Genomic DNA, 25810 nt, shown 5'->3' on the forward strand with positions numbered 1-25810 from the left:
TGATGAGGAAACAGCGTTGACTTGTCTGGTCATCGAGAGGGAGGAGTCCAGGATGAAGCCCAGGTTGCGTGCATGGTCCGTAGGTTTGGGTGCGTTTCCAAGGGCCAGGTGGCCACCATGAGTCGTCCCAGGCAGAAGGGGATGATCCTCAAATGAGGACTTCCGTTTTGTCCGAGTTCAGTTTTAAGCGGCTGTTCTTCATCCACTCGGCCACTTCTTTCATCCCGTCATGTAGGTTGGTTTTGGCGGAGTTTGGATCTTTGGTGAGGGAGAGGATCAGCTGGGTGTCGTCTGCATAGGAGATGGTGTTGAGGTTGTATTGGTGCGCGATGGATGCGAGGGGGCTCATGTATACGTTGAAGAGGGTGGGATTGAGTGATGATCCTTGTGGTACGCCGCAGATGACTTCGGTGGGCTCCGATCTGAAAGGGGGGAGGCGGACTCTCTGGGTTCTTCCGGCGAGAAACGAGATGATCCAGTCCAATGCTTTTCCTTGTATTCCGACGTTGTTGAGGCGTTGATTGAGGGTGCTGTGACAGACCGTGTTGAAGGCTGCGGAGAGGTCAAGTAGGATGAGGGCGACTGTTTCTCCGTTGTCCAGTAGAGTTCGAATGTCGTCTGTTGCTGCGATGAGGGCGGTCTCTGTGCTGTGTTTGGCTCGGAAGCCGGACTGTGAAGGGTCGAGGGATTTGTTGGATTCGAGGAAGGTGGCTGTTGACGGCTTTCTCAATGACTTTGGCAGGGAATGGGAGGAGCAAGATGGGGCGGTAGATTTTGAGTTCAGTGGGGTCAGCTGTGGCTTTCTTCAGAAGGGCGCTGAGTTCGGCATGTTTCCAGCTTTCCGGGAAGGTGGCGGAGTTGAGGGAGCAGTTGATGACGTCTTGGAGATGAGGTGCGATGATGGAGTCTGCTTTGTTGAAAATGTGGTGGGGACATGGGTCGGTTGGTGATCCTCAGTGGATGGAGTTCATCAGGCGGATGGTGTCTTCCGTGGTGATTGGGTTCCAGGCGCAAAGGTTGTTCGAGGGTTTTTTGGTTCGGAGGTGGGTGGGGTTGATTGGTCTCCGGACTGGTTTTCAAAGCTGTTATGAATGTCGGCGATTTTGTTGTGAACCCTGTTCAAATGGGATCCCTGGCTGGCCAGGGCTTGCACCAAAGTCAGTCAGAGACCACCACTCCTAAGTCAGGGCAAGGGAGTTACACGCCAAGATAACCCCTGCTCACCCTCTAGGTAACGTGACGCGAGCAGCAAGGCTAAACTTGGAGGCGATGTGAGTTAAGTATTTGCGCACGCACCCCAGCAACAACACCCAAGGCCCACCACAAAGGAAACTCCACACAAGGTTATATATAAAAATAGCCTTTGTATTACACCAAAACACATTAGATAAAAACACACACTTTACAATGTGCCAACAGACACGGGCAGAATTTACAAGGGATATGTACAAGACAGGGACACCTGGACCACTGTCAGGAATCAGCACTTTTAGAACTTAGAATACAATACGTGTAGGCCTAGAACTTAGAACATAGAGCCTATCGGACAGTACCTCCCGTCCTGGTTGCGCGGGATAATGCGAGTGACCTCCTTAGTAAACTTGAGCGGGCGGCCGGCTAGCTACAAGCGTTTCTCTGGGGCGACCAATGTGTGCGGCTCAGAAGAGGAGGGGAAGGCAGGATGCGGGCGACCCAGCGAAGCGGTGCGGCTCAGGGGAGAGCGGCGCTGCTCGAGGCTTGGACGGGCTGCCGTGCAGGGGTTCTAGTCTAGTAATGTAAGCCACACAAAGCTCTCCTAGTGCAACTCAGCCCTGACACGCTGCACCCCTCAGGGGTTCGAGTATAATAATGTAAGATGTACACAGCTCTCCAGCGCACCTCACTCCTTAACAGCGGCAGCCCTCAGGGGTTCTAGCCCAGTAATGTAAACCACACACAGCTCTCCCAGTACACCTCAGTCCCGACCGCAGCACCCCTCAGGGGTTCTAGCCTTGTAATGTAAGACGCACACAGCTCTCCCAGTGCACCTCAGTCCTGACCTGCGGCGCACCTCAGGGGTTCTAGTCTAGTAATGTAAACCGCACACAGCTCTCCCAGTACACCTCAGTCCCGACCGCAGCACCCCTCAGGGGTTCTAGCCTTGTAATGTAAGACGCACACAGCTCTCCCAGTGCACCTCAGTCCTGACCTGCGGCGCACCTCAGGGGTTCTAGCCTTGTAATGTAAGACGCACACAGCTCTCCCAGTGCACCTCAGTCCCGACCGCAGCACCCCTCAGGGGTTCTAGTCTAGTAATGTAAACCGCACACAGCTCTCCCAGTGCACCTCAGTCCCGACCGCAGCACCCCTCAGGGGTTCTAGCCTCGTAATGTAAGCCACACACAGCTCTGCCAGTGCACCTCAGTCCTGACCACTGCTCTCCCAGTGCCCCTCAGTCCTGACCTGCAAAACCCCTCAAGGGTGTTAGTCCAAGTAATGTGAGCCACACACAGCTCTCCCTGTGCACCTCAGTCTCACCTGCAGCACTGCCAGGGAAGACACAGAGAGCTGTGCCAATCTACCTCAGTGTAGGAAAGTGGCTCTTTTTGGAATGTTCGCCCCTACTTTTTGCTTGGTAAATGATATGATTTCCACTGGCAGTGCACTGGGTTCCTACTAACTAGGTCACCATGGCCAAATCTCTATCCCAAAACTGTACAATTGTTTTCCCCAATTGACAATACCTTTAGTACTCTCTGTAAGTCCCTAGTAGATGGCACTGCTGCTAGGCCCTTGGGGACCCTCATTAGTTCCGCATACTAATGAGGTTCCCTAAGGACTGCAGCACGAACTGCGCCCCCCTAAGGGATCCCTCACCCAAACTCATGCAAGACTGGCATTCCAGGCTGCATGTTTTGATGCAAGCAAAAGTGAAAACACGACATGACACTCATCCTAGTGTGCCGTGTTCCGTAACACTGCTTGTGGTATTTGCAAGTCAACCATACATCAGGTCTTACAGCCCTAAAGCAGGGTGACTGATACTGCATGTGTGGACATATCTGTACGAGCAGATATATCCCTGTGCTGGTCAGTTTCATTACTGCCAGTGCAAGGGAACAGGGAAGCCATTTTAAACATGTGCTGGACACTCCTGTCTCCTCCCGCTTCCTCCCTCTATTTATGTCTCTCCTTCTCTCCTCTCTCAATGTTTTGAGACTGAACTAGTTTGTCTGATGCCCGATGGAGCTACCTGGTTTAGCTATAGGGGAGATGGACCGTGGACTCCCTCCTTGGTCGTCACCTTCCCAGTCGGTCATTAGACAGACTTCTTTCCGTCTCTCCGTATTGTCTCTTCGCTTATCCTCCCTTTCTCACCTCTCCTGCCCCCTCCACTGCTTTTCTCTCTCCTTTCTCTCCTCTCCTCATTGTATTGCCTATTTTTTGGGGGGGATTGATTGTGTAATTGTAGAACTTTTTCTGTTACACCGTTGATTTTCTGTTATATTGTTGATTCTCATGTAAAGTGCTCTGATACCTCCGGGTCTAGCCAGCGCTATATAAAACTCTTTAAATAAATAAATAAATTATTGAACCTGCATTGCTTCCAGTAGTGTGCGTACTAATACATGCACCCAGAGGGGGGATTTAGGCCCGGATCTCTGTACTGGGGATGAATGTTTGACAATCTTCAGCATTCCGTCCGTCATTGTTTTGTCGAGCTACAGCGTATGCGCAGTCTGCAAGACCTGCTGTAATCAGTACTATTACTTTGTTCCAACCTGCTACCTACAATCGGTTGAATCCCCTGTCCTTCTTCTTTGCCGCCTTCTGATTTGTTTGCTCTGCTGGAGCGTCACTTCCCTTCAAGGGTGAGGTGCATTGGTAAAGTACAGTTTCTCTACGCTTTGCTTTGTCGGCTGTTGTTTGGGAGAACTATTATTTTTTAAATCTTCACTTTCCGCAATGTCCGCCGACGATCGTCAGTGCTTGCTCTTGCACGCGCTTATGCGTAATTGTTTCCTCCTGTAGGCGTTCATCCAAAGAGTTTGCCTCAAAAGCATTTTGCATTCCGCTTTATAACATAGTGTCAAGAACCATTCTTGCTTTGCCAATGCATGCTTGACTAAAGCACACGCTTATGCTTATGCGTAATTGTTTCCTCCTGTAGTCGTTCATCCATAGAATTTGCATCATAAAAGCATTTTGTATACCGCTTATTACGTAGTGCTATTGGCAATTTTTGCTTTGCCAATGCTTGTTTGACTAAAGCACCTAACGAAAGAATCACATTTAAGAACACATTGTAGAGTGTAGGAACCGATCTGTGCCGCAGGCGGAATACCTGACCCTCTTGAAGACTAAGGCGGAAGGGAAGGTACTTCCGAAATACGTACAGCGCAGGAAGTATGGCGGAGCCAGGGCGCAGTTGGATCTTTTCGTCCATTGTCTTCCATAAGACGAGCCGCCTCTAAATACTTCAACTTTGCGAAAACTCTCATTGACGAACAGAACAAACTTCATTCTAATGTGAATCCATCACCAGCCAATATATGAAGTTCATGGTGAGTATAGGTTAATATGTGTTTGTGAGATTAAATAGTCCGAACGCATAATGATATACATACCTCCCAACCGATTGCTCTTCGACTTTACAATGATGGTTTTTGGTCCCTAAAAAGTCGATGCTTTTTAACTTTTATTTACAGTGCAAGTCAACTGGTACAACGCAGTTCTTTTTCCTGATTCAGAGGCTTCCGACTTGATATGATTTTATATATATGTTGTTAACTCAACCTGTAATAGTAGTAAGTGGACCAATAAAACCATTCCCCCACGTGCATCATTGTTCCATTTTGCGATTCCTTAATTGCGAAAATGAAGGAATCGCAATTAAGGAATTGCAAAATGCAATTCATTAAGAAATTCGCAAAAAAATTGTGATTTCTTAAAATTCCTTATTTGTGATTCTCTAATTGAGAATCGCAATTAAGGAATTTCTACCAATTCATTCCTATGGGCCTAGAGGCCCATAGGAATGAATGGGAGGGCATTCTCAATTTGCAATTCATCATTGTGAATTCGCAAATTGAGAATGCAATTTCAAGGGTGCAGGGGTGTCCAAATGACACCCTGTTGCACCCCTGAAATTTGCTTTGGATACATCTTACACACACACATGCCCCAAGGGCATGTGTGTGTGTAACATGTGACAAAGAAAAATGCATTTAAAAGCATTTTTCTAGATTTTCGCAAATTACCATGAAGGTCAACTTCATGGTAATTTGCATTTCTAATTTGCGAATTCGCAATTTCTAAAAGTATGATGAATTGCATTTAAGGAATCTCAAATTGAGATTCCTTAAATGCATTCGCAATTTAAGAAATTGCAATTGTGCGATTCCTTAAATTGCGAATTTCTGAAAAAGGTTGTGGCATTCCAAATCAGGAAATTGCATTCGCAAACGGCCGAAAAATGCGATTCGCACCGTTTGCGAATGCAATTTACCTTGATGCATGTGGGCAATTATCTGTTGGGAAAAACGCACATTTAATACCAGTCATGAAGGGCTCGACTGTGAATGTTTTCTAACTCAAATAGCACTGTAAATGAAACATAATCTTTCGAAGATAAAAGGGGAAGGAGGAAGAGGACAAGGTAAAATGGTGCTTTTGTGACTGCCGGGTGAAAACTTTAACACTGTTGGAATATTGGATGGCCGTTGCTGTTGTTAATCTACCTTTGCATTGAGCAAGATTTGTAATTTCAATATTTGTGTGACTAAAGTTAAGATTTAAACATGCTATAACATGAACATTCATAAAGCAGTTCCAACAATAATACATACAAGAGCTATTGGCATTGTAAATGGCAATGCCTTTTGTTTACGAATTTTAAAAAACTGCAAGCAGCAGTGCGTAAATACGCACTTTGTACGTTGAGGGTTTTCTTAACAAATAAATAAAAGGTAATGTCATTTACAACGCCAATATCTCAACTCTTGCAAATGCAAAACTTATTGCATTGCAAATGCTTGTTTTGTGTTGGCATAGTCGCCCCATTTAGGAAGGGTATGCCCTCCTCTAAATGAGGATGGAAGTGCTCTGTGCTCAGGCGGATCCCAGACAGGAGTCTTAGACATCCAAAGTTATTGTTGGCGATTATAGCCCCTCTTTAGAGTCTGGTGTCCGACTCATCCATCTCACAGGACTCCCGGGCTCTCTATGCCATTTGATTCAGGCTAGCCTGGCTGATGAGGGGTGGTACTCCAAAACCAGTCCCAGGATGCTTGTTTCTGGTCCAGGGAGGACCTGGCCTGGCAGTTTGGGCTGGAGTGTACCCATGAGGAGCAGGGGCAAGACTGATTTGCATATGGCTGGGTCCAAACTAGAATGGCATGGTGAGCAAAAGAACGATGGATTTAGACCCAGATCTCTGCACTGGGGTGGATGTTTGACAATGTTCAGCATTCCCTTCACCATATTTGTGTTGCTATAGCACCTGTGTCACCGCGTGCAGCCCACGTCCTCTGCCCTCTACACTCAACCACATCTGTTAACCAAGTGAGGGAGGGGGCTTGTGTGCATCCTCGCCCAGCTGTTAGATTGTCCACCCAATGCAGGTATCTCAACTGGCAGAAGAAAAATTACATTATATTTAAACAAATCTCTCTTCCAGTTGCACCCTGCTCTAAATACTTTTCATTTAAACACAGGTACTCTGGTACCATTAATGCTCAAAAATTCCAGTGGTGTATTCTCCAGCTGGAAGATACTACGACTATCTCAATAATGCTACAAAGTACTATTAATAAACCTCCTCGTCGGATATAAACAATGAGTTTTAGGGCCCGATTTATATGTTGGCAGATGGGAACTCCATCGCAACAGTGACCGAGTTCCCTCCCCGTCAACATAGTGATCCGCTCGCCAGATTTATGTGTGAGAGGACCTTACGTTCGGCCACAGCAGAGACTACTTCATCTCCGACGAGGTAAAACTCCTCCAACGGCCCTGCAGAGTAAGGGCCGTCAGAGGCAGACCGCTAACACCACCCGCCTGATTTAGATGGGTGGAATTAGAGGTCTGTGTCAGCTGTCCGACACCACCAGGAAAACCCTAGAGCATGGGGCAGTGAAAACTGATAAATACTCCCCTGACCATGGGAGACGACTCCCATGGCGAGTGTTATGTTATGTTAGAGTATTTGTAGAGCGCATGACTGCCCCAGCAACAGGGGGCCCCGGCGGTAAGATGAACACCGAGTGAGACAACAGAACAGAGGAGAGATTAGCATCGGGTGAATAGCCTTGTCTTCACCTCCTTTTGAAGGTAAGGTGGTCAGGGGTGCTGCAGATGTGGATAGGGACGGAGTTCCAAAGGGCGGGAACTAACCACCTAAAAGGACGCCCGCCTGCTCTGGCCTGAGTGGAGTATTGCATTTTTTTTCAAAAAGAAAATGCCATTGTGAGATTTTCTTTTTGAAAATAAAAATGAAAACTGTTTGGTGCAGGGCTCCGTCCTGTTGACGGAGCCTTGTAACAAACACTAAATGCATTGACAGAAACCATCGTGATGGCAGATTCTGTCAATCTATACTAATATAATAAAGAGAGAGCCCAAACCTTTGAGGCGGGTAATCTCAGGAACCACAGCACCAATCACAAAACCCAATACAGCGTTGGAAAGGGCAGTTACAGCAGAAGAACATAGGCTATGCAGCTGCCCACCATGTACATTTAAAAGGTAAAAGAACCGTGCCAGCAAAGTAGTCCCTTGTGGGCATGTCTGCGTTGTGCTATGGGCGTGTACTGGGGGGTGTGACAAACGCTGGGGGCGTGTGGTACGTTCCGCCCTTCATGCCATGTCTCATATCGTGTGATGTGGGCGTGTGCCGGGGGCGTTGTCGTGTGCAGGGGGCGGGATTATGGGCGTTGTGCCCAATATTTCATTGTTTTTTCTTCCCAGGTTCTGTACATTCCAGCTCCAGGTGTGCTTCCCCTGCGCTCCCCTTTACACCCTAAAAACTAATTCCACACTGCTCCCTTTAAATACCCCTGCACCCCATATTCATAACCCACCCTTACTCCTTAAAATACCCCAACACCCTTAAACACTAACCCATCTTAACCCTATAAATATACCCTGTACCCCAAAACCCAAACCTATCCCTAAACCCTAAAAATATCCCTGTGCCCCAAAACCTAAACCTAGCCCTGAACCCTATAAATACCCCTGTACCTCAAAACCAAAACCTACCCCTGAACCCTAAAAATACCCCTGTACCCCAAAATCCAAACCTAGCCCTGAACCCTAAAAATACCCCTGTACCCCAAAACCCAAACCTACCCCTGAACCCTAAAATACCCCTGTACCCCAAAACCCAAACCTAGCCCTGAACCCTTAAAATAGCCCTGTACCCAAAAACGCAAACCTAGCCCTGAACCCCTAAAATACCCCTGTACCCCAAAACCCAAACCTACCACTGAACCCTAAAAATACCCCTATACCCAAACCTAGCCCTGAACCCTAAAAATACCCATGTACCCCAAAACCCATACCTATCCCGAAACCCTAAAACTACCTCTGTACCCCATAACCCAAAACTATATCTGAACCCTTAAAATACCCAAACACCCCAAAACATATACCTCAGTACCCCAAAACATATACCCCTATATCCATACTTACCATATCCAAACATTAAAAAAACATGCTTTTAACATTCATGCATTTACAACGAATTTCGTTGTAAATGTATGCGTGGTAAAAGCATATAAAATGTAATGCCATTGCGGAGTCATGGTACTTTTGTAATGAAAGTATGCGGAGTGATGGTATGTGGAAAGAAAGTTGCTGAATGACGGGTGTTTACCCTCCCCCGGTAAGTACATTGGTGGCACAGCGGCCAACATCTCCAGCAACATACTCATATTTTTCACCACCCATTTAAAAAATGCACAGGTCTCTCTCATTGATGGCCAGCACCGGCATACACTTTTAGACACACCTCCCGCCACAAGTTCTAGAATTGCGAACTTTAGAGCTGGGGAGCCACGTTCGAATCTCGGCATCAGCTCAACATCCTGTGATTCCAGGCAAATCGCTTTGTCTCCCCGTGCCTACCACAAATGAATGTGTTCTTCTGTAATGTACATTGTGCTCATGCCATGTTGTCGAGTTCGCGCTATATAATATTGCAAGGAAAATTAAAGTAGGGAAACTCGAGTTCACACACTACTGAACGCGCACTCTTAAGTGCATCAGCAGTGCACTGTGAATCGGAGCGTTTCACAGGCCTGTCACAGATAAGAAATGCTATCAAAACGAAATCCTACAAAACAATATACTACTGGCCGGCAGCAATTCATACCCGGACAACGTCGGGACGGGCTGCTAGTGATTTGTAAAGTGCTGCCAGCTTGGTAGTCAATGAAAAATCTTGCAAGCGGTTCTTCCACCAGGGTGATGGAGTCATTTACTCTGTCGCTCCAGGGTGACGGAGTATATCGCCCTGGTTAAACAATGGGTGGTCCACCCAAATATAAGTTAAGCCGTAAATTAAAATGTATTGGTGGTAAATCCTCCTGCCACTGTGGCGGATTTTCCTGAATGTCTTTTGAGTGTGACTATCTTCTTACCACCCTCCTCTAACTGAGGCTGGAAGTGTTCTGCGCTCAGACGGATCTTGGCTGCCAAAGCCATTCTTGGCGATCACACCCCCTCTTGTGAGTCCGATGTCCTTCTCCCCATCCCAGCATTTTCTTCGCAGACTTACCTCCCACCTCCAGCCTGATGACCTCATCTGACACCCCCACCTCATTGGTGGCCAGACAGGTGTATACTCCGGCATCCGACGTGCGCACCCCCTGGATCTTGAGGGTTCCTTCCTGGGTACCTGGCAATGGGATCAGCTCCTCCTCACCTGGTTCCAAACAAAGGCAAGAGAGGAAAGGTCTTTACTCAAAGAGCTGTGGCCCCACAACTGCCCTATAAGTGCTGCCCCCACCCCTCAGTACTGAGGTAAGTTAAATCCCTGTCAGTCCACCGGTGGCATCTCCCCCACTGTACAACAGCTAAGATGAAGGACATTCAGCCGGAGGAGTCTGCTGTAAATCTAGCGTTTCCTTCAGAAACCAAAGGCGCTTTCATTAGCGCCAAACTCCAAATCTGACCATTTTTTTTCCTGCCATTTGTGTTATTTGGATATGCTCTCTCCTCCTGCACAGTTCAAAACAATAGGGTTGGGCCTGATAACATGTTAAATGAGCTTCAATAAGAGAAAGTTCTCCATTATTTGAAGGTATAATCTTCCTGAGCAGACGCCAGCAACAGATGTCTGTCCCGACTCATAGAACAGCGCCCTTTTCACTAGTTTCATATTATACTACAAATAAAGTGCATGGACAGAGCTGCCTAGAAACCCCCAGACCTGAGCCCAATTGTTCAATCACCCAGGATTCACTCTGGTTGCCCTTGGTGAGTCACTGCCAAATCCATTTTGGTAGCTGTTTGGAACACATCTAAATGGAACACGCCTAACTCACGTTCTGTCTAAATTCGCAGGCTTAGTCGTAACAGTCTCTGTTTTTGCAAGCCAGCGTTATGAAGGGTTATGACCACTGAGTTGGTATAGTCAGATGTCAAGCCATAATCTACATAAGAAGTCAGTGTTCATACTAGAGACTGTTGGATTAGCTCCTTAGTAAGCCTCGATGGGTGGATGTCTTGAGAGGGACGCCTAGGCTACTACTAAACATTAACTGTGTATATGTACGCAGAGCTCTATTGCTGTATATCTCGAGGGCTTCTGGCTCTTTAGAATGCAATCACAGAATATGAGTTTATTTTTAACATTGAGTGCTTTGCTGTGGTTTTCTGAGTTCTTGACGATGTACCAGTCGGTTATCTTTCATTTACTCTCTCTTTAAGAGGAAGAGTTAGCGAAGAGGGTTAAAAAGTATTGAGCAAATAGAGGGACTGATCAAGTGTAGCTCTATATGTCTCTTTTTTGCCTTTTCTCTTCACAGAGCGGGGCCTCTAATCCTGAGCACGGTCCAGGTGAGGTGAGGTCCAGTCCCCCATCAAACTGGGTGAGCATATAGAATATCTCAGAATTAGTATTTTATTATATGAACCTCACTAGGAAGAGAACATGTACGGTGCATTTTTTATTTTGTTTTATTTCATTAGTTGTAGATGCCATCTGCATTCATTGGTGCGTAGGATTAGTACACAACAGGTTGTATTCATTCCAACCTTTATTGTTTGTTCTCATTTATATTTTGATTCAACACATCTTCATGCAGTAGCAATTTTTGAGAGCAGAGGCCCTGAAGAAAGCCTAGGGATTATCCACCCGATTAGCTGACACATGTTGGCCCTATTATGGCAGTCATTTGTTTAAACTGCCATTTGCACTGTTCTGTTTTTAATTAGGGGATGTGTCTTTACTCCAATAAAATTTTTGGCCACATCACTCTATTTTAATTCACCACATATCTTTTGTGTTTTGCACTGCACTTCATCTTTTCTGTGATCAACTACTCAACTATATCACTGAGCACACTATGTCACTTGATCACTTTTCACCTTAAAACTTCACCTTGTTGACAGCTTTTTATTAAAGTATGGGTAGATATAAATAATGCAATTTATATAAAACAACTTATTACCCATCAGCCTGTGTGTTTTCGTGTGTTTCGTGTGTTTCGTGTGTTCCCTATGGATGATATTGTTTTGATGTTACAATTTGAGGATTATAAATAAGAAATAAGATAATTAAATTACTTGTACAAGAAATTAGCTACGCATACCTGACAGAACCATTGTTTTTGCTTTCATAGTAACCCCCACGGTCTGACACTACTGGTTCAACTCACTGCCAGCATTGCCGATGCTTCAATCCCAAGTTATTTACACATTATGTACTTTAGGTATTCTGTGAACTGGAAATTAATACTCAAAGCATTGACAAAATATTAGGCACTATTTCCTAGCGCCTAACCGTCCAAGCGCTATGGATGCTACAGAAGAGCTATAGGCAAGAAGCTGTGGTAGGGGGCACATCTGGGAAGATCTCACCACTAAACCATGAACATACCACCGCACACGTATTCATTTTCCGCCAGGTAGCCCTTTCAATGAAATATATCCATTAAAAGGGTTAACATATACAGATATTAGGTCTCATAGCCGCATATGAATTCCAAACCCATCTAAGGAGCGGAGTCTTTCTCCGGATGAAGTGCTTGGAGAAGTATTCCAGCAACTTACTAATAAGGTAGAAACATAATAGAATAGCTCGGGCACCGGGACAAGGCTACTGTCAATTTAATTTGTTTATCAGAAAACGAAAGCGCGGGTGGATGGAAACAGAAAAAGATGCAGTAATAACGTATGCTGGTCTACTGAAATGGAACTAAATGAATGAGGTGGTAGGCCGATACTCATAGCTACGAATGAGATGCAGTAATGACGTATGCTGCTCCACTCAAACCTATGGCAATTGGTGAGCTACTAGGCTGATACTCAAAGCAATGATTAAAATGCAATAGTGAAAAGCTGCTACATCGATACTATGCAATAATGATGCATTAGTGAGATGAGTTGCGACGACGAAACTCATTGCTCGAATGAGATGTAATAGTGAAGGAACCTGCTACGCCGATAGCCAGAGCAATGAAGGAGATGTAACAGTGAAGAAACCTGATACGCCAATAGTCGGAGTAATGAATGAGATGTAATAATAAAGAAGCCTGCTACGCAGATACTCAGAACAATGAATGAGATGTAATAATAAAGAAGCCTGCTACGCAGATACTCAGAGCAATGAATGAGATGTAATAGTGAAGAAACCGGCTACGCCGATAGTCAGAGCTATGAATGAGATGTAATAGTGAAGAAACCTGCTCCACCGATACTCAGAGCTATGACTGAGATGTAATAGTAAAGAAACCTGCTACACCGATACTCAGAGCAATGAATGAGATGTAATAGAGAAGAAACCTGTTACGCCGATACTCAGAGCAATGAATGAGATGTAATAGTGAAGAAACCGGCTACGCCGATAGTCAGAGCTATGAATGAGATGTAATAGTGAAGAAACCGGCTACGCCGATAGTCAGAGCTATGAATGAGATGTAATAGTGAAGAAACCTGCTCCACCGATACTCAGAGCTATGACTGAGATGTAATAGTAAAGAAACCTGCTACACCGATACTCAGAGCAATGAATGAGATGTAATAGAGAAGAAACCTGCTCCGCCGATACTCAGAGCAGTGAATGAGATGTAATAGTGAAGAAACCGGCTACGCCGATAGTCAGAGCTATGAATGAGATGTAATAGTGAAGAAACCGGCTACGCCGATAGTCAGAGCTATGAATGAGATGTAATAGTGAAGAAACCTGCTCCACCGATACTCAGAGCTATGACTGAGATGTAATAGTAAAGAAACCTGCTACACCGATACTCAGAGCAATGAATGAGATGTAATAGAGAAGAAACCTGCTCCGCCGATACTCAGAGCAGTGAATGAGATGTAATAGTGAAGAAACCGGCTACGCCGATAGTCAGAGCTATGAATGAGATGTAATAGTGAAGAAACCTGCTCCACCGATACTCAGAGCTATGACTGAGATGTAATAGTGAAGAAACCTGTTACGCCGATACTCAGAGCTATGACTGAGATATAATAGTGAAGAAGCCTGCTCCGCCGATACTCAGAGCAGTGAATGAGATGTAATAGTGAAGAAACCTGCTACGCCGATACTCAGAGCTATGACTGAGATGTAACAGTGAAGAAACCTGCTCCGCCGATACTCAGAGCTATGAATGAGATGTAACAGTGAAGAAACCTGATACGTCAAAACTCGGAGTAATGAATGAGATGTAATAATATAGAAGCCTGCTACGCAGATACTCAGAACAATGAAAGAGATGTAATAATAAAGAAGCCTGATACGCAGATACTCAGAACAATGAAAGAGATGTAATAATAAAGAAGCCTGCTACGCAGATACTAAGAGGTATGAATGAGATGTAATAGTGAAGAAGCCTGCTACGCAGATACTCAGAGCAATGAATGAGATGTAATAGTGAAGAAACCGGCTACGCCGATAGTCAGAGCTATGAATGAGATGTAATAGTGAAGAAACCTGTTACGCCGATACTCAGAGCTATGAATGAGATGTAATAGTGAAGAAACCTGCTACGCCGATACTCAGTGCTGTGACTGAGATGTAATAGTAAAGAAACCTGCTACGCCGATACTCAGAGCTATGAATGAGATGTAATAGTGAAGAAACCTGCTACGCCGATACTCAGTGCTGTGACTGAGATGTAATAGTGAAGAAACCGGTTACGCCGATACTCCGAGCTATGACTGAGATGTAACAGTGAAGAAACCTGTTACGCCGATACTAGGAGTAATGAATGAGATGTAATAATAAAGAAGCCTGCTACGCAGATACTCAGAGCTATGAATGAGATGTAATAATGAAGAAGCCTGCTACGCAGATACTCAGAGCAATGAATGAGATGTAATAGTGAAGAAGTCTGCAATGCCGATAGTCGGAGTAATGAATGAGATGTAACTGTGAAGAAACCTGTTACGCCGATACTCGGAGTAATGAATGAGATGTAATAGTGAAGAAACCTGCTAGGCCGATACTCAGAGCAATGAATGAGATGTAATAATAAAGAAGCCTACTACGCAGATACTCAGAGCAACGAATGAGATGTAACAGTGAAGAAACCTGTTACGCCGATACTCGCAGTAATTAATGAGATGTAATAATAAAGAAGCCTGCTACGCAGATACTCAGAGAAATGAATGAGATGTAATAGTGAAGGAACCTGCTACGCCGATACTCAGAGCAATGAATGAGATGTAACAGTGAAGAAACCTGATACGCCAATACTCGGAGTAATGAATGAGATGTAATAGTTAAGAAACCTGCTACGCCGATACTCAGAGCAATGAATGAGATGTAATTGTGAAGAAACCTGCTACGCCGATACTCAGAGCTATGAATGAGATGTAATAGTGAAGAAATCTGTTACGCCAATACTCAGAGCAATGAATGAGATGTAATTGTGAAGAAACCTGCTACGCCGATACTCAGAGCTATGAATGAGATGTAATAGTGAAGAAATCTGTTACGCCAATACTCAGAGCAATGAATGAGATGGAATAGTGAAGAAATCTGTTACGCTAATACTCTGAGTAATGAATGAGATGTAATAATAAAGAAGCCTGCTACGCAGATACTCAGAGCAATGAATGAGATGTAATAGTGAAGAAACCTGTTACGCCGATACTCAGAGCAATGAATGAGATGGAATAGTGAAGAAGCCTGCTACGCCAATACTCGGAGCAATGAATGAGATGTAATAATAAAGAAGCCTGCTACGCAGATACTCAGAGCAATGAATGAGATGTAATAATAAAGAAGCCTGCTACGCAGATACTCAGAGCAATGAATGAGATGTAATAATAAAGAAGCCTGCTACGCCGATACTCGGAGTAATGGATGAGATGTAATAATAAAGAAGCCTGCTACGCAGATACTCAGAGCAATGAATGAGATGTAATAGTGAAGAAACCTGCTATGCCGATACTCAGAGCAGTGAATGAGATGTAACAGTGAAGAAATCTGTTACGCTAATACTCTGAGTAATGAATGAGATGTAATAATAAAGAAACCTGCTCCGCCGATACTCAGAGCAGTGAATGAGATGTAACAGTGAAGAAATCTGTTACGCTAATACTCTGAGTAATGAATGAGATGTAATAATAAAGAAGCCTGCTATGCCGATAGCCAGAGCAATGAAGGAGATGTAATAGTGAATCTGCTACGCCGATACTCAGAGCTATGAATGAGATGTAACAGTGAAGAAACCTGCTACGCCGATACTCAGAGCTATGAATGAGATGTAACAGTGAAGAAACCTGATACGCCAATACTCAGAGTAATGAATGAGATGTAATAGTTAAGAAACCTGCTACGCCGATACTCAGAGCAATGAATGAGATGTAATAGTGAAGAAACCTGCTACGCCGATACTCAGAGCTATGAATGAGATGTAATAGTGAAGAAATCTGTTACGCTAATACTCTGAGTAATGAATGAGATGTAATAATAAAGAAGTCTGCTATGCCGATACTAAGAGGTATGAATGAGATGGAATAGTGAAGAAACCTGATACGCCAATACTCGGAGTAATGAATGAGATGTAATAATAAAGAAGCCTGCTACGCAGATACTCAGAGCAATGAATGAGATGTAATAATAAAGAAGCCTGCTACGCAGATACTCAGAGCAATGAATGAGATGTAATAATAAAGAAGCCTGCTACGCAGATACTCAGAGCAATGAATGAGATGTAATAATAAAGAAGCCTGCTACGCCGATACTCAGAGGTATGAATGAGATGTAAGGCATCGGATTGTCTGTTGATGTCGTTGTCATTTATTTTTTATTGTCAGTGTCGATATCTACAATATTTTTTGTTTTGTTTTGTGTTGTAAAGCAAAGAAGATGCCCACAAGGATGACGCGTCCCAGTCCAGTTCATTGATAAATTCTGACTGCATCTAAAGCATCAAAACAACTCATCTGTGAGTAGCAGGAACAGCGTAAGGAGTGGGTGACCCGTGCAGTTAGTAGCAATGACCTAAAAGCGATGAGAAGCATTTTACTGACGTAAGGTGGAGATGTTTTTATTTCTTTTTCGTACTAAACAAGTTCATAATACAAGCAGGTTTAAGGGCTGGTAAACTGTTAATCACCTGAGTGCCTTCTGGTCAGCTGAGAGGGTTCCTTGAGTAAGATATCAAAATATGTATTAAATTAAAGGTTCTGAGGACACCAATTGATCAAAAAACTCTACTGAGAGCATCAATAATAGATGGTCTATGCATTTTTTAAGTTGTAAGAATCAGTACTAAAATATAAACTAGACTTTAACAAGGTGTTGATCGCTTGTACAGAAATTACTGTAAGGGAAGTTAACAAAAAAATTCCTTTTTTGATTTAAAAAAAAAAAACTTTATGAGGCCCTCTAAAGATTGTTATTACGTTATAAAAACTTAATTTCCCATAAATACCTTGACAGAGTGGCGCCATCTTGGGTGAGGCTTTTACATTAGCAATGCTCTGGCGGGGTTTCTGTGGCGCCCAGTACTAGGAGGGGGACCTAATGACTCTTGTGAACCTAGGTGGAATCAAACACCTGCAGCCCTTTCAGACACACTAGAGCAGCGACCCCCTTGGTGATTGCAGAAGAGGCGCTGCAGCACTTGTTTGAGTCACATTAGAAGACAATTCCTCTGTCACTGCTGAGGATCTTTAGAGGTTTTGATAACTCGGATTAGTAACTTAGTTAATATGAGTACTGAGACACTAAACCTATTGCAGCCACAGAGACAGCAGGACTTCTCACCAGTGTGCGCCTTTTACAAGGCTCCCTAGCACCACAGCACATTTAGTCCTTCCAATGATTATGTTTTCAACCTTCTAAATAGTCTATGCTGAGCAAGTTTACATGTTACGCACTTCCAACCGACCAGTTACTACTGGTCAGTTTTTATTGAGATCATCTCCTGACATCATGACATTTCACTTTCAATAACACTCTTTACAGGGCATGAACTGTGCACAAAAATGAAAAACTAGGTCAGTCTTCACAACCAACCCTACTGTACCTCTGAACCACGTGATATGAGGGGTTGGCACTCCCGAAGCCTGGCACTCCAGCGTGGCGACTTCTCCCAAGGGCACCTGGACCAACGGGCTTGCTGCGATGACGCTTGGAAGCTCTGAAGAAGAAGAAGAGAGAGTCTGTGTGGAGCCACGGAGTCATCTTCAACCAACCATAAGAGCGCCAGACCCTTCGGATACACAAGACCCTGAAGAGTGGTCTCTGCTCCATAATAGTGACAAGTCCATTGCATAGAACTATGGACTGTGGCATCGCTCTGCCGGCTTCCATTGCCAGCGTCCATCAGCCCCTGACCATGGGTCAATAGGTGTAGCTTTACTTTCACAATGAGCTTCGACCAGGGAGAAGCATGAGGTTCAAACTGAAGTATGACTCGTTGGGGGGCCGATGGGCTACGTTCCAGAGTGACGCAGCCCATGAGCGACCAGACCTGGCCCATGATTGCCACATATTTGTACATCACAAATCTGACTTTGGTATGGCCATGTGGGGCTTTGGTGTGGACACATTGAGCATTATCGCACAGCGCTGGACTCTGCAGATTGGAGCTTGGGGCCTTCACTTACCAGTCAGAATCAGAGGGAAGAGGAGCTGCCTTTAGTGGAACCTATCAGTGCTTTACGTAAAACATAAAACACATCAGCGAAAGACATACAAGGCTTCGACAAATGCCTCAGTATTAGAGATATCATGGATAAGAGAAAATAATGAACAACCCACATAATTAGTAACAAACACATATGTTGACGTCTCACAAACAGAATAGCGAAACCGACACACACTTTACTCCTGTAGTAAATTACACCTGGTTGTAAATGCAGTAATGAATTGAATCATTGCATAACAAATGTGAATAGTTGGGTTGTTATCATGGATAAAGCATAAGCAACTACTACCCCAGAGCTCCACCAGACACAAGACCTTCGTGTCAAGCAGCTGGACGCCCACGCTAAATACAAGCAGTTGATGCAACGTCTCCTGTTCACAAGCAGCCCAGAGTGCCTGCAGTCTGAATCTCCTGCCACGCACCTTCTACTTCCAGGGGAAGACCTTACAGGAAAGGTCATCTCTGCCTACAGGAAGGTCTCTCAATCAGAGAGGGCTGGGTGGACGCCTCAGAATGATAATACCTTGTGTAGCCATGGAGGGATGTTCCAATTAGCTAAGGTCCTGTCCTTTTATCCCAGGTTGCCAGTGAATATTAAATTTGCAGAATAAAGTGCGTACCAGAGATTGATGGAACTGGCAGCAGTCTCTCAAACTAAGTTGACTCCCAGGAGCAAACTTTGCAAACCCAGAGGTTCCTGGCTTGAGTTTGTTTCCATGGATCCTGTATTGGCCTTGCTCATCTGCCACACACTTCCCTCTGGAGGCATACACGCTCCAGCCATGTCCCCTTAGATTCCAGAAACTATTTGAACAAAATGCATGTTTGTGGGGTCATTTAGCTATTAATTGCCACTGAAATTACAACTGGTTAATACCTGAAACACAGCAAGTAGCCCCAATCTTTACCCCAATAAATATTCACCTATCTACAGTGAAGCATGACTTGACGAAGTCTACAGGTGTTCAAAATGTCTTTGAGAGGAGGCGGGACCGAGAGTGCACGTTCAAGCGGTGAATAAGCGTTTGAGTACACATAGAGTGTCCCGGTGCCATACCTATGGAACTGAATCCTACCATCCTAGCTAGGCTACCGCTGGAGAGATGGCGCACCAGTGAAGAATTGGCGACCATGGAGGAGAGATACTCAAAGTTCCTCTCAGAGAAGAAAAGGCTGCCTGTTCTTGCACAGTGTTGCACTGTGTTGAGAGAGGCTTTATGTTCATGGAGAAAGCACTGCAGACCAGTGTCGCAACAACAAACTACATTTTCAAGCCGGCCATGGGCTACCACGATGTGGTGGCCATCTTGATTTTCTGGTATACCTTTCCTCGTGGCTCACGCATATTTGCTGGTCAATTGTAATACGTTGTTGCTACAGAAGCGGCACTTACTACAAAGATGTTGCATTTCCATTGCAAGAACTATAGTTTTCTTGTGGATTTGTATTTGAAAGACATTGAGAATACAGAGAAGCATTCGAAATGCAGTCATGTTGTGAAAACACACTTTGAATTAATTTGAACTTTTAACTCACACTTTGAAAAAGATTATCAGACTGCTGTCTGCACTTAGGATTGCCATGTGAGGGAAGAGGAAAGACTCCTAAGTCGGAGCTATGGTTGCACTATGAGTGCGTCTCTGTCAATGCAGGAGGTACAATAGTTGCCCAGTTAGGAATTAAAGGATATTAATGCACGTTAATCACATGCAGAGGCACACAGGCCATGTAGAAACTATACCTCATCTTCCCCTGAGAGTGCACAGTAAGGAAGGTTGAGGTCCTTATCCTACTCATAGGTGTAGATGAAAATATATTTATTAGAGGTGGGTGGAATGTTTAATTCCGCCCAGGTAATTGGCGGAATTCAGCAACTCAGCATTATTCTTGTAAGGCGGAGTACGGTAAAATCCTGCTAATCACGAAATGGTGATTCTTTTTCCCCCAAGGCTGAAGAAATGCGAGTGAGATTTGACGTCCCTTAGTGTCATTTTCGAAAGCGGGTGGTTGCAGCAGTCGTGAGCAGTGGCAGTCAGAGGGCCGCTTCTCGAGTAGGTTTGTTGCTGCTGTTCAGTGGCGGCTGGTGACATTTGAAAGTAGTGGGGCGTAAAAGTTTGAGGTGAGTGCTCGGTGGCGAGTGAGCCTAGTGAGTGAGTCTGACTGCCATAAGGTGGGTTTGTGGGGTCCTTCTCGCCATTTTTGTAATCAAACTGACTATCCCCAGAGCTAAACTAACCCAGCCTATCAGTATTCAGATGCTGATTAAGCCGATGTGTAATATCTGAAAAAACTCCAGGTGACAATGGTGAACACTGCACAGAGATGGTGCCCTGACTACCGAAGCGCACACGGTAATGGATAGACACACAATGCATGCACATGTGAGGTATTTGGCCACTGTGGGTAACATCAAAAGGAATGGGGGCGATTGACAGCCTGAAAACAGGCAACATATGCAGGGAACAAGCCCCAAGGCATCCTATATGACCCAAGAACACCACCCAGCATGGATGCAGCAATATTGTAGTACACATGCAAAATTAGTAGCAGATGAAGAGAGCAGTGCCTGAATAAACAAAAAACAGTAATAAAGACATTCATGAACGAAATTAATGAATTTACCAACCATGAAAGAAACACTAAAATGCTAATTTAAAGGGTACGACTCCAGTCCATAGCATCCGAGCACCTCGCAGAGCATGTCACTACCAGTGACATCACACAGCCGGTCCTTACCAAGGCTGCACACGCACACCCCACCTCTTAAAGTTCAATAATCTGCATAAACTAGAATCATTGAGGGAAAACAAACCATGTGACAACACCATGTTAATTTTTAAATAATTCTCTCTGTGGTATTTTAGAACAAGTCCTTGCGTGCAGGTTTGTGTAACTGTGCAGTTTTGTTTACATTCCACTCGCAAAAGAAACGGAACTAATAAGCTCTCTGATTTGTACATTTAACTTCCACACACCGTGGCACAGTATGACCCCAACTCCCAGTGCACCAAGCATATCAAGGTGTCCTGCAGCACCTTGATCTCCTGGGCCAGAGTGGCGAAGAGCACCTGCAGCACGGGAACCATGTTCAGAGCAAATAAAAGACACGAGCGAGCAATGAGTTTACCGCTGCAGTAGTTCTAATTAACTGCGCTGTAAGACTGTGCGGGTGAGAAGGCAATATTAGAGGGGGCGAGAGAGCAAACAAGGGTTGTATCCTGAACAATGCGAGCCTATGCAAAAACAGTTTTCTGCAGGTGCATTTATGTGATTTATGCTCTAATCACAAACCCTTTTTTATGATCAGCGCTGGTGTGCAGATTACCTTTTCATCAGTTAGTTAACATTTCAAACGGTTCCTAACTGAGAATATACTTAAAAAATAGAAATACCTGTTTTCTGCCATATTCTCAGTAAGGAAACACTATCATGAAAATTGCACTAACGGACAAATTGCTGGGGCAAAAATCATAGGAACTCCGCTGCAAGTGTGGCACGAGAGGAATTCAAACCTATTGTTGCCCACGCGCACTCTAGTCTCTTCATGGTCTGGCCTCCCAGAGGTGTTTGGTAGTAAGAAGGGAGTGTGACCGGAGACAGCTGCACAGGTATGGGGAAGGAACATCAGCTGTCATGAACGAAGGAATCGGCACAGACAGTTTGAACGTCAGGCCAGCTCCAAGGGCGGCAGAAGTTTAACCACGTACAGTACACATATTTATATACCCTTATTAAAGCAATTTTAATACTGCAAAGTAAACAGCATTACAGCCCAATCCCACCCAACAGGGATTTGAAATGGTAAACAGTACACTTTTGATGTGGTTTTTTTACCTTCTATTTTTACACACGGGCGGCTGCCTGCTTCAGCGTCTCTGAGGCCATTAGGCCAACACTGACAGTGCTGCCTTGCTGCGGGCTTGCTGTGAGGCCAGGCCCGGGCCTGAGCGTGGCATGTAGTCAGAGAGATGACGAGTGACATGGTGGTGGTCAGATTGGGAATGAGGAATAAATACCACCACTCGTCTCAACTGCACCATCCACACTTCGATCTTCGTCGTCCTGGAGGCAAATATACGCAGGAGCTGGAAGTAGATTTAAACTCCAGCGCGGCAACAGGAGTAGGGGTCCATCACTGCAAGGCATCATATTAAAGCCCTGCAGTGATTGGTCACGAACATTGGAGCCTCAAAAGATCTCTCCTATCCTCGCGTTGCCTTCTGTTCACCAGAGATCTGGCAGTCAGCCTCCAACCCACGCACGGCAGCACCATCATCCTCGTTAACTCAGCCAATCCTGGCGCAGCATAACATCGCCACTGCGCCAGGATTGGCTAAAGTGCAGGGCTAAAACTGCCCATAATGAGACCCGGCTCCCCCGGGTCTCTGTCTGTGTGACAGCTAAGGGAGGAGGAGGAGGGAAGGGGCTATTGCCTGTGTGTGCATGCGTGGGCAAGTCATAATAATGACTTGTCCTAAATGCGCACACTGCTGCCTGCCACAGACGCTGATATTCACAGTGAGTCACACGCGGCACTGCCGCAGGCCCGCCCCCCACGATCGCGATGATGTCACGATTTGTGACTCCGGCCTCAATTATGACTGCACTGTTGTTTATTCTGTGCGCGCTCATAATTGTACTTTATACTTTTTACTTTTTGCGCAGTGTGCTGTGTGCAGTGTGTCAGACCAGTGACAGCAGTGACGGTCGTCCATGGCTAGTGGGGCTACGCCCCAACGCCCCCAATGGACGAACCGCCACTGCTGCTGTTCGAGTAGATTTTCTACTCAAGCAGCAGTTAAATCAACTTGAATGGCGGCGCGCTCTTGCTCACCACATGGTGCCGTTCACGCAGAATATTTTCTGCGCTACCCACGCTACTGGTGCGAGCAGTGTGACATGAATACTTCTGTCAGTTGAAGGAACTCTGCAGGAATCGCACTGAATTATTATGTAACTCTGCGGAATTCCACGGAGTGAAACTCAGTGAGTTCCGCCCAACACCAATACTTATAAACTCGTTTCCTGTTAGCTAAGTTTTCAGAAACAAAAAGTTCTACATTAGAATGGAGAGAGATGGTTACACAAAGACATCACTAAAGCATATCTATTCGCTGTCACAGTAGGGCTGTTACGGCCAGTATCCTACAGATATAACTTAGTTCCATTAAACGGCCCACCGAGCCTTGAGGAACTCAGTGCCTAGCAGAAGTGATGAGTCCGAGTGGTGGAGCTCAGTGTCTCTGGTGTCTTTCTTATGGCACTGCCGTTGCCACTACTGGCCCTCTTATTCTTTTGTATGTGGCACAAGTGGTTCCGGAGAGACAGAAACACCCATTGGATCTTGAGTACAACTTAGTGCCCTCTGTCACCTTTCTGCAAGCCCATCCCACTGACAACCTCATTGGTGAAAATTCCTCTTCCCGTCCACAATCCACAATCCTAGGGGGGGACAGGTTACCTGTGTAAATCAGTGTCACTGACTGCACATCCTCGCCAAACTCATTGACAGCATGGCAGCTGTAGTCCCCTGCATCCGCTGCTCTCGCGTCCCGAATGATCAGGGTTCCATCATCAATGCGGTACCTGAAAAAACACTCAACGTTAGTAAGCACACACTGCTCATGCTGGCTGTCACACACCTCCCAGAGACCCAGCTGCACCAATGGTACCTCTTGTCTTCATTCAGAACAACATCCCCTCGTCTCCAGGAGATTTCAGGCACAGGATGTCCCGAAGCCTCACAGTGGACTCGAACTTCCTCGCCCTGGGGCAAGCGGCGAGGGCTGGCTTCAACAATGGCCCGCGGGGCTTCTAAGATGTGAACAAAAAAAAGAGATCCATGAACATGTTTTTGGCTAAACACCACCAGAGAAGTGGCTTTTCTTTGATATGTACTCACAGCAGAAATCTTCATTTAGGTTGGAAGTAGTCAAGAATAATCTGTGCCCCTGCAAAGTCCACTCCTCAGGGCCCTTATTGACTAAGGTATAAGATTTCACTTGGGGTAAAGTTGGACGGAAGTTGAAAAAACTTCACCACACTTGGCCAAGGAGGAAGTTTCAACTTCATCTTCAGAGTAATTACAAGTAAGTACTTTGCACTCCTAGGCTAATAAACAGTTATCCTGGGATAAACTAGTTGTTGCACGACCTCAAGGAAAGGCCTCAGGTTCAGCACTTGTGTTTGTTTTCAAGCTTCACATCTCACCGACTAAGATGCAGAGATGTGAATAGTTAACCAAATATGGGACACTGTGCTCCTACAGAGACACAAAGGGCCTCAGCAATCATGCTTTCCCCCAGCCTCCCTCTGATGGATCCACAGCTGAACCCTTGGCTCCTTCTCACCTTGGATAAAGACCCAGATGTGGCCTCTTGCTGTGCCATGGAGGTTGCTCGCCACACACTGGTACTCGCCGGCGTCCCCCACTTGGACATCTTGGATCTCAAGTGACAGGTTCCTCATGGCCTTCACTCGCTGTGAGGTGGTGTCAACAGACCTCCCATTCCTGAGCCAGGTGAGGTTGTAGCGGACATCACCCAGGATGTGGCAGGAGAGGACGACCCTCTCACCTGGTGATGCAGTGATGTTCTTGACGGGGGCGATACTCGGAGGAGGCTCTGTGAAGAAGATCAGAGGTTCTTAGATGTTCCTCCCACCAACCCAGCTCCTCTTCCTTACCGGTCAGCTTGGTAAGGCTTCTTCAGTTCCTGACTTAATGTCGTCTACAGTGTTCTTGCCTCTTCACTTGCCCCCTTCCTCATTGAATAGTTGGTATAGTCCATCACTCCCCTCCCTCTTTGGTTGCTGCCTTGATCTCTAATCCCACACTTGCTCTTGCTTCCCCACCCACTCTTCACTCTTCAAGAAGTGGTGGGTGCACAACAGTGCTCAATGGCAGAAAGTGATGCAGGTGACTCAAATGAACAGCCACTAACAGGGATATCTGGGTGTGTGTCTGGCATTGCCTGTCACTCTAAGGTAGGTGTGATCCTAGCTAGACTCATATTTGTAACACATGTGCGGGTATGGCTACACTGTCACTAGCATTCAGGTGTGTCTGGTATAAGTTGTACCTGTCATTGCCTACGAGATACAGGCACGTCTAAATTCACCTGCCTCTTACACCTATGTGTGAATATAGCCAGGCACAACTTTCAGCACAAATTAGGTGTAGGTGAGCCAAAACACAAAGGAGCCAATGGTACACCAAGTACCTGGCATGACTAGTCTCACCTGTCACTGAGAGGTGAGTGCCATAATGGTTAGACTCACCTGTCACGGAGCGGTGTGGGTGTGAACAGATTCACCTTTCATTGACAGGTAGGGCTGGAATGGCTAGACTCACCTGTCACTGAGAGGTGTAAACAGATTCACCTTTCATTAACAGGTAGTCGCGGAATGGCTAGATTCACCTGTCACTGAGAGGTGTGGGTGTGAACAGATTCACCTTTCATTAACAGGTAGTGTCTGAATGGCTAGATTCACCTGTCACT

General features: G+C 45.4%; 1 protein-coding gene across 1 annotated transcript in view; it reads right to left on the reverse strand.

Moving 5' to 3' along the window:
• HMCN2 (hemicentin 2) overlaps positions 1-25810 on the reverse strand; it is a 563480-nt gene that overhangs the window by 405411 nt on the left and 132259 nt on the right. Inside the window, exons 11-15 of the mRNA XM_086924818.1 lie at positions 24662-24934; positions 23984-24125; positions 23773-23897; positions 17688-17801; positions 9758-9904 (exon numbers count right to left, since the gene is read on the reverse strand). Of these exons, the coding sequence (XP_086780944.1) occupies positions 9758-9904; positions 17688-17801; positions 23773-23897; positions 23984-24125; positions 24662-24934 (801 nt within the window). The remainder of the gene's footprint in view (positions 1-9757; positions 9905-17687; positions 17802-23772; positions 23898-23983; positions 24126-24661; positions 24935-25810) is intronic.

The sequence above is a fragment of the Lissotriton vulgaris genome, chromosome 5 (genome assembly GCF_964263255.1).
Source record: "Lissotriton vulgaris chromosome 5, aLisVul1.2, whole genome shotgun sequence".
NCBI classification, from domain to species: Eukaryota; Metazoa; Chordata; class Amphibia; order Caudata; family Salamandridae; genus Lissotriton; species Lissotriton vulgaris.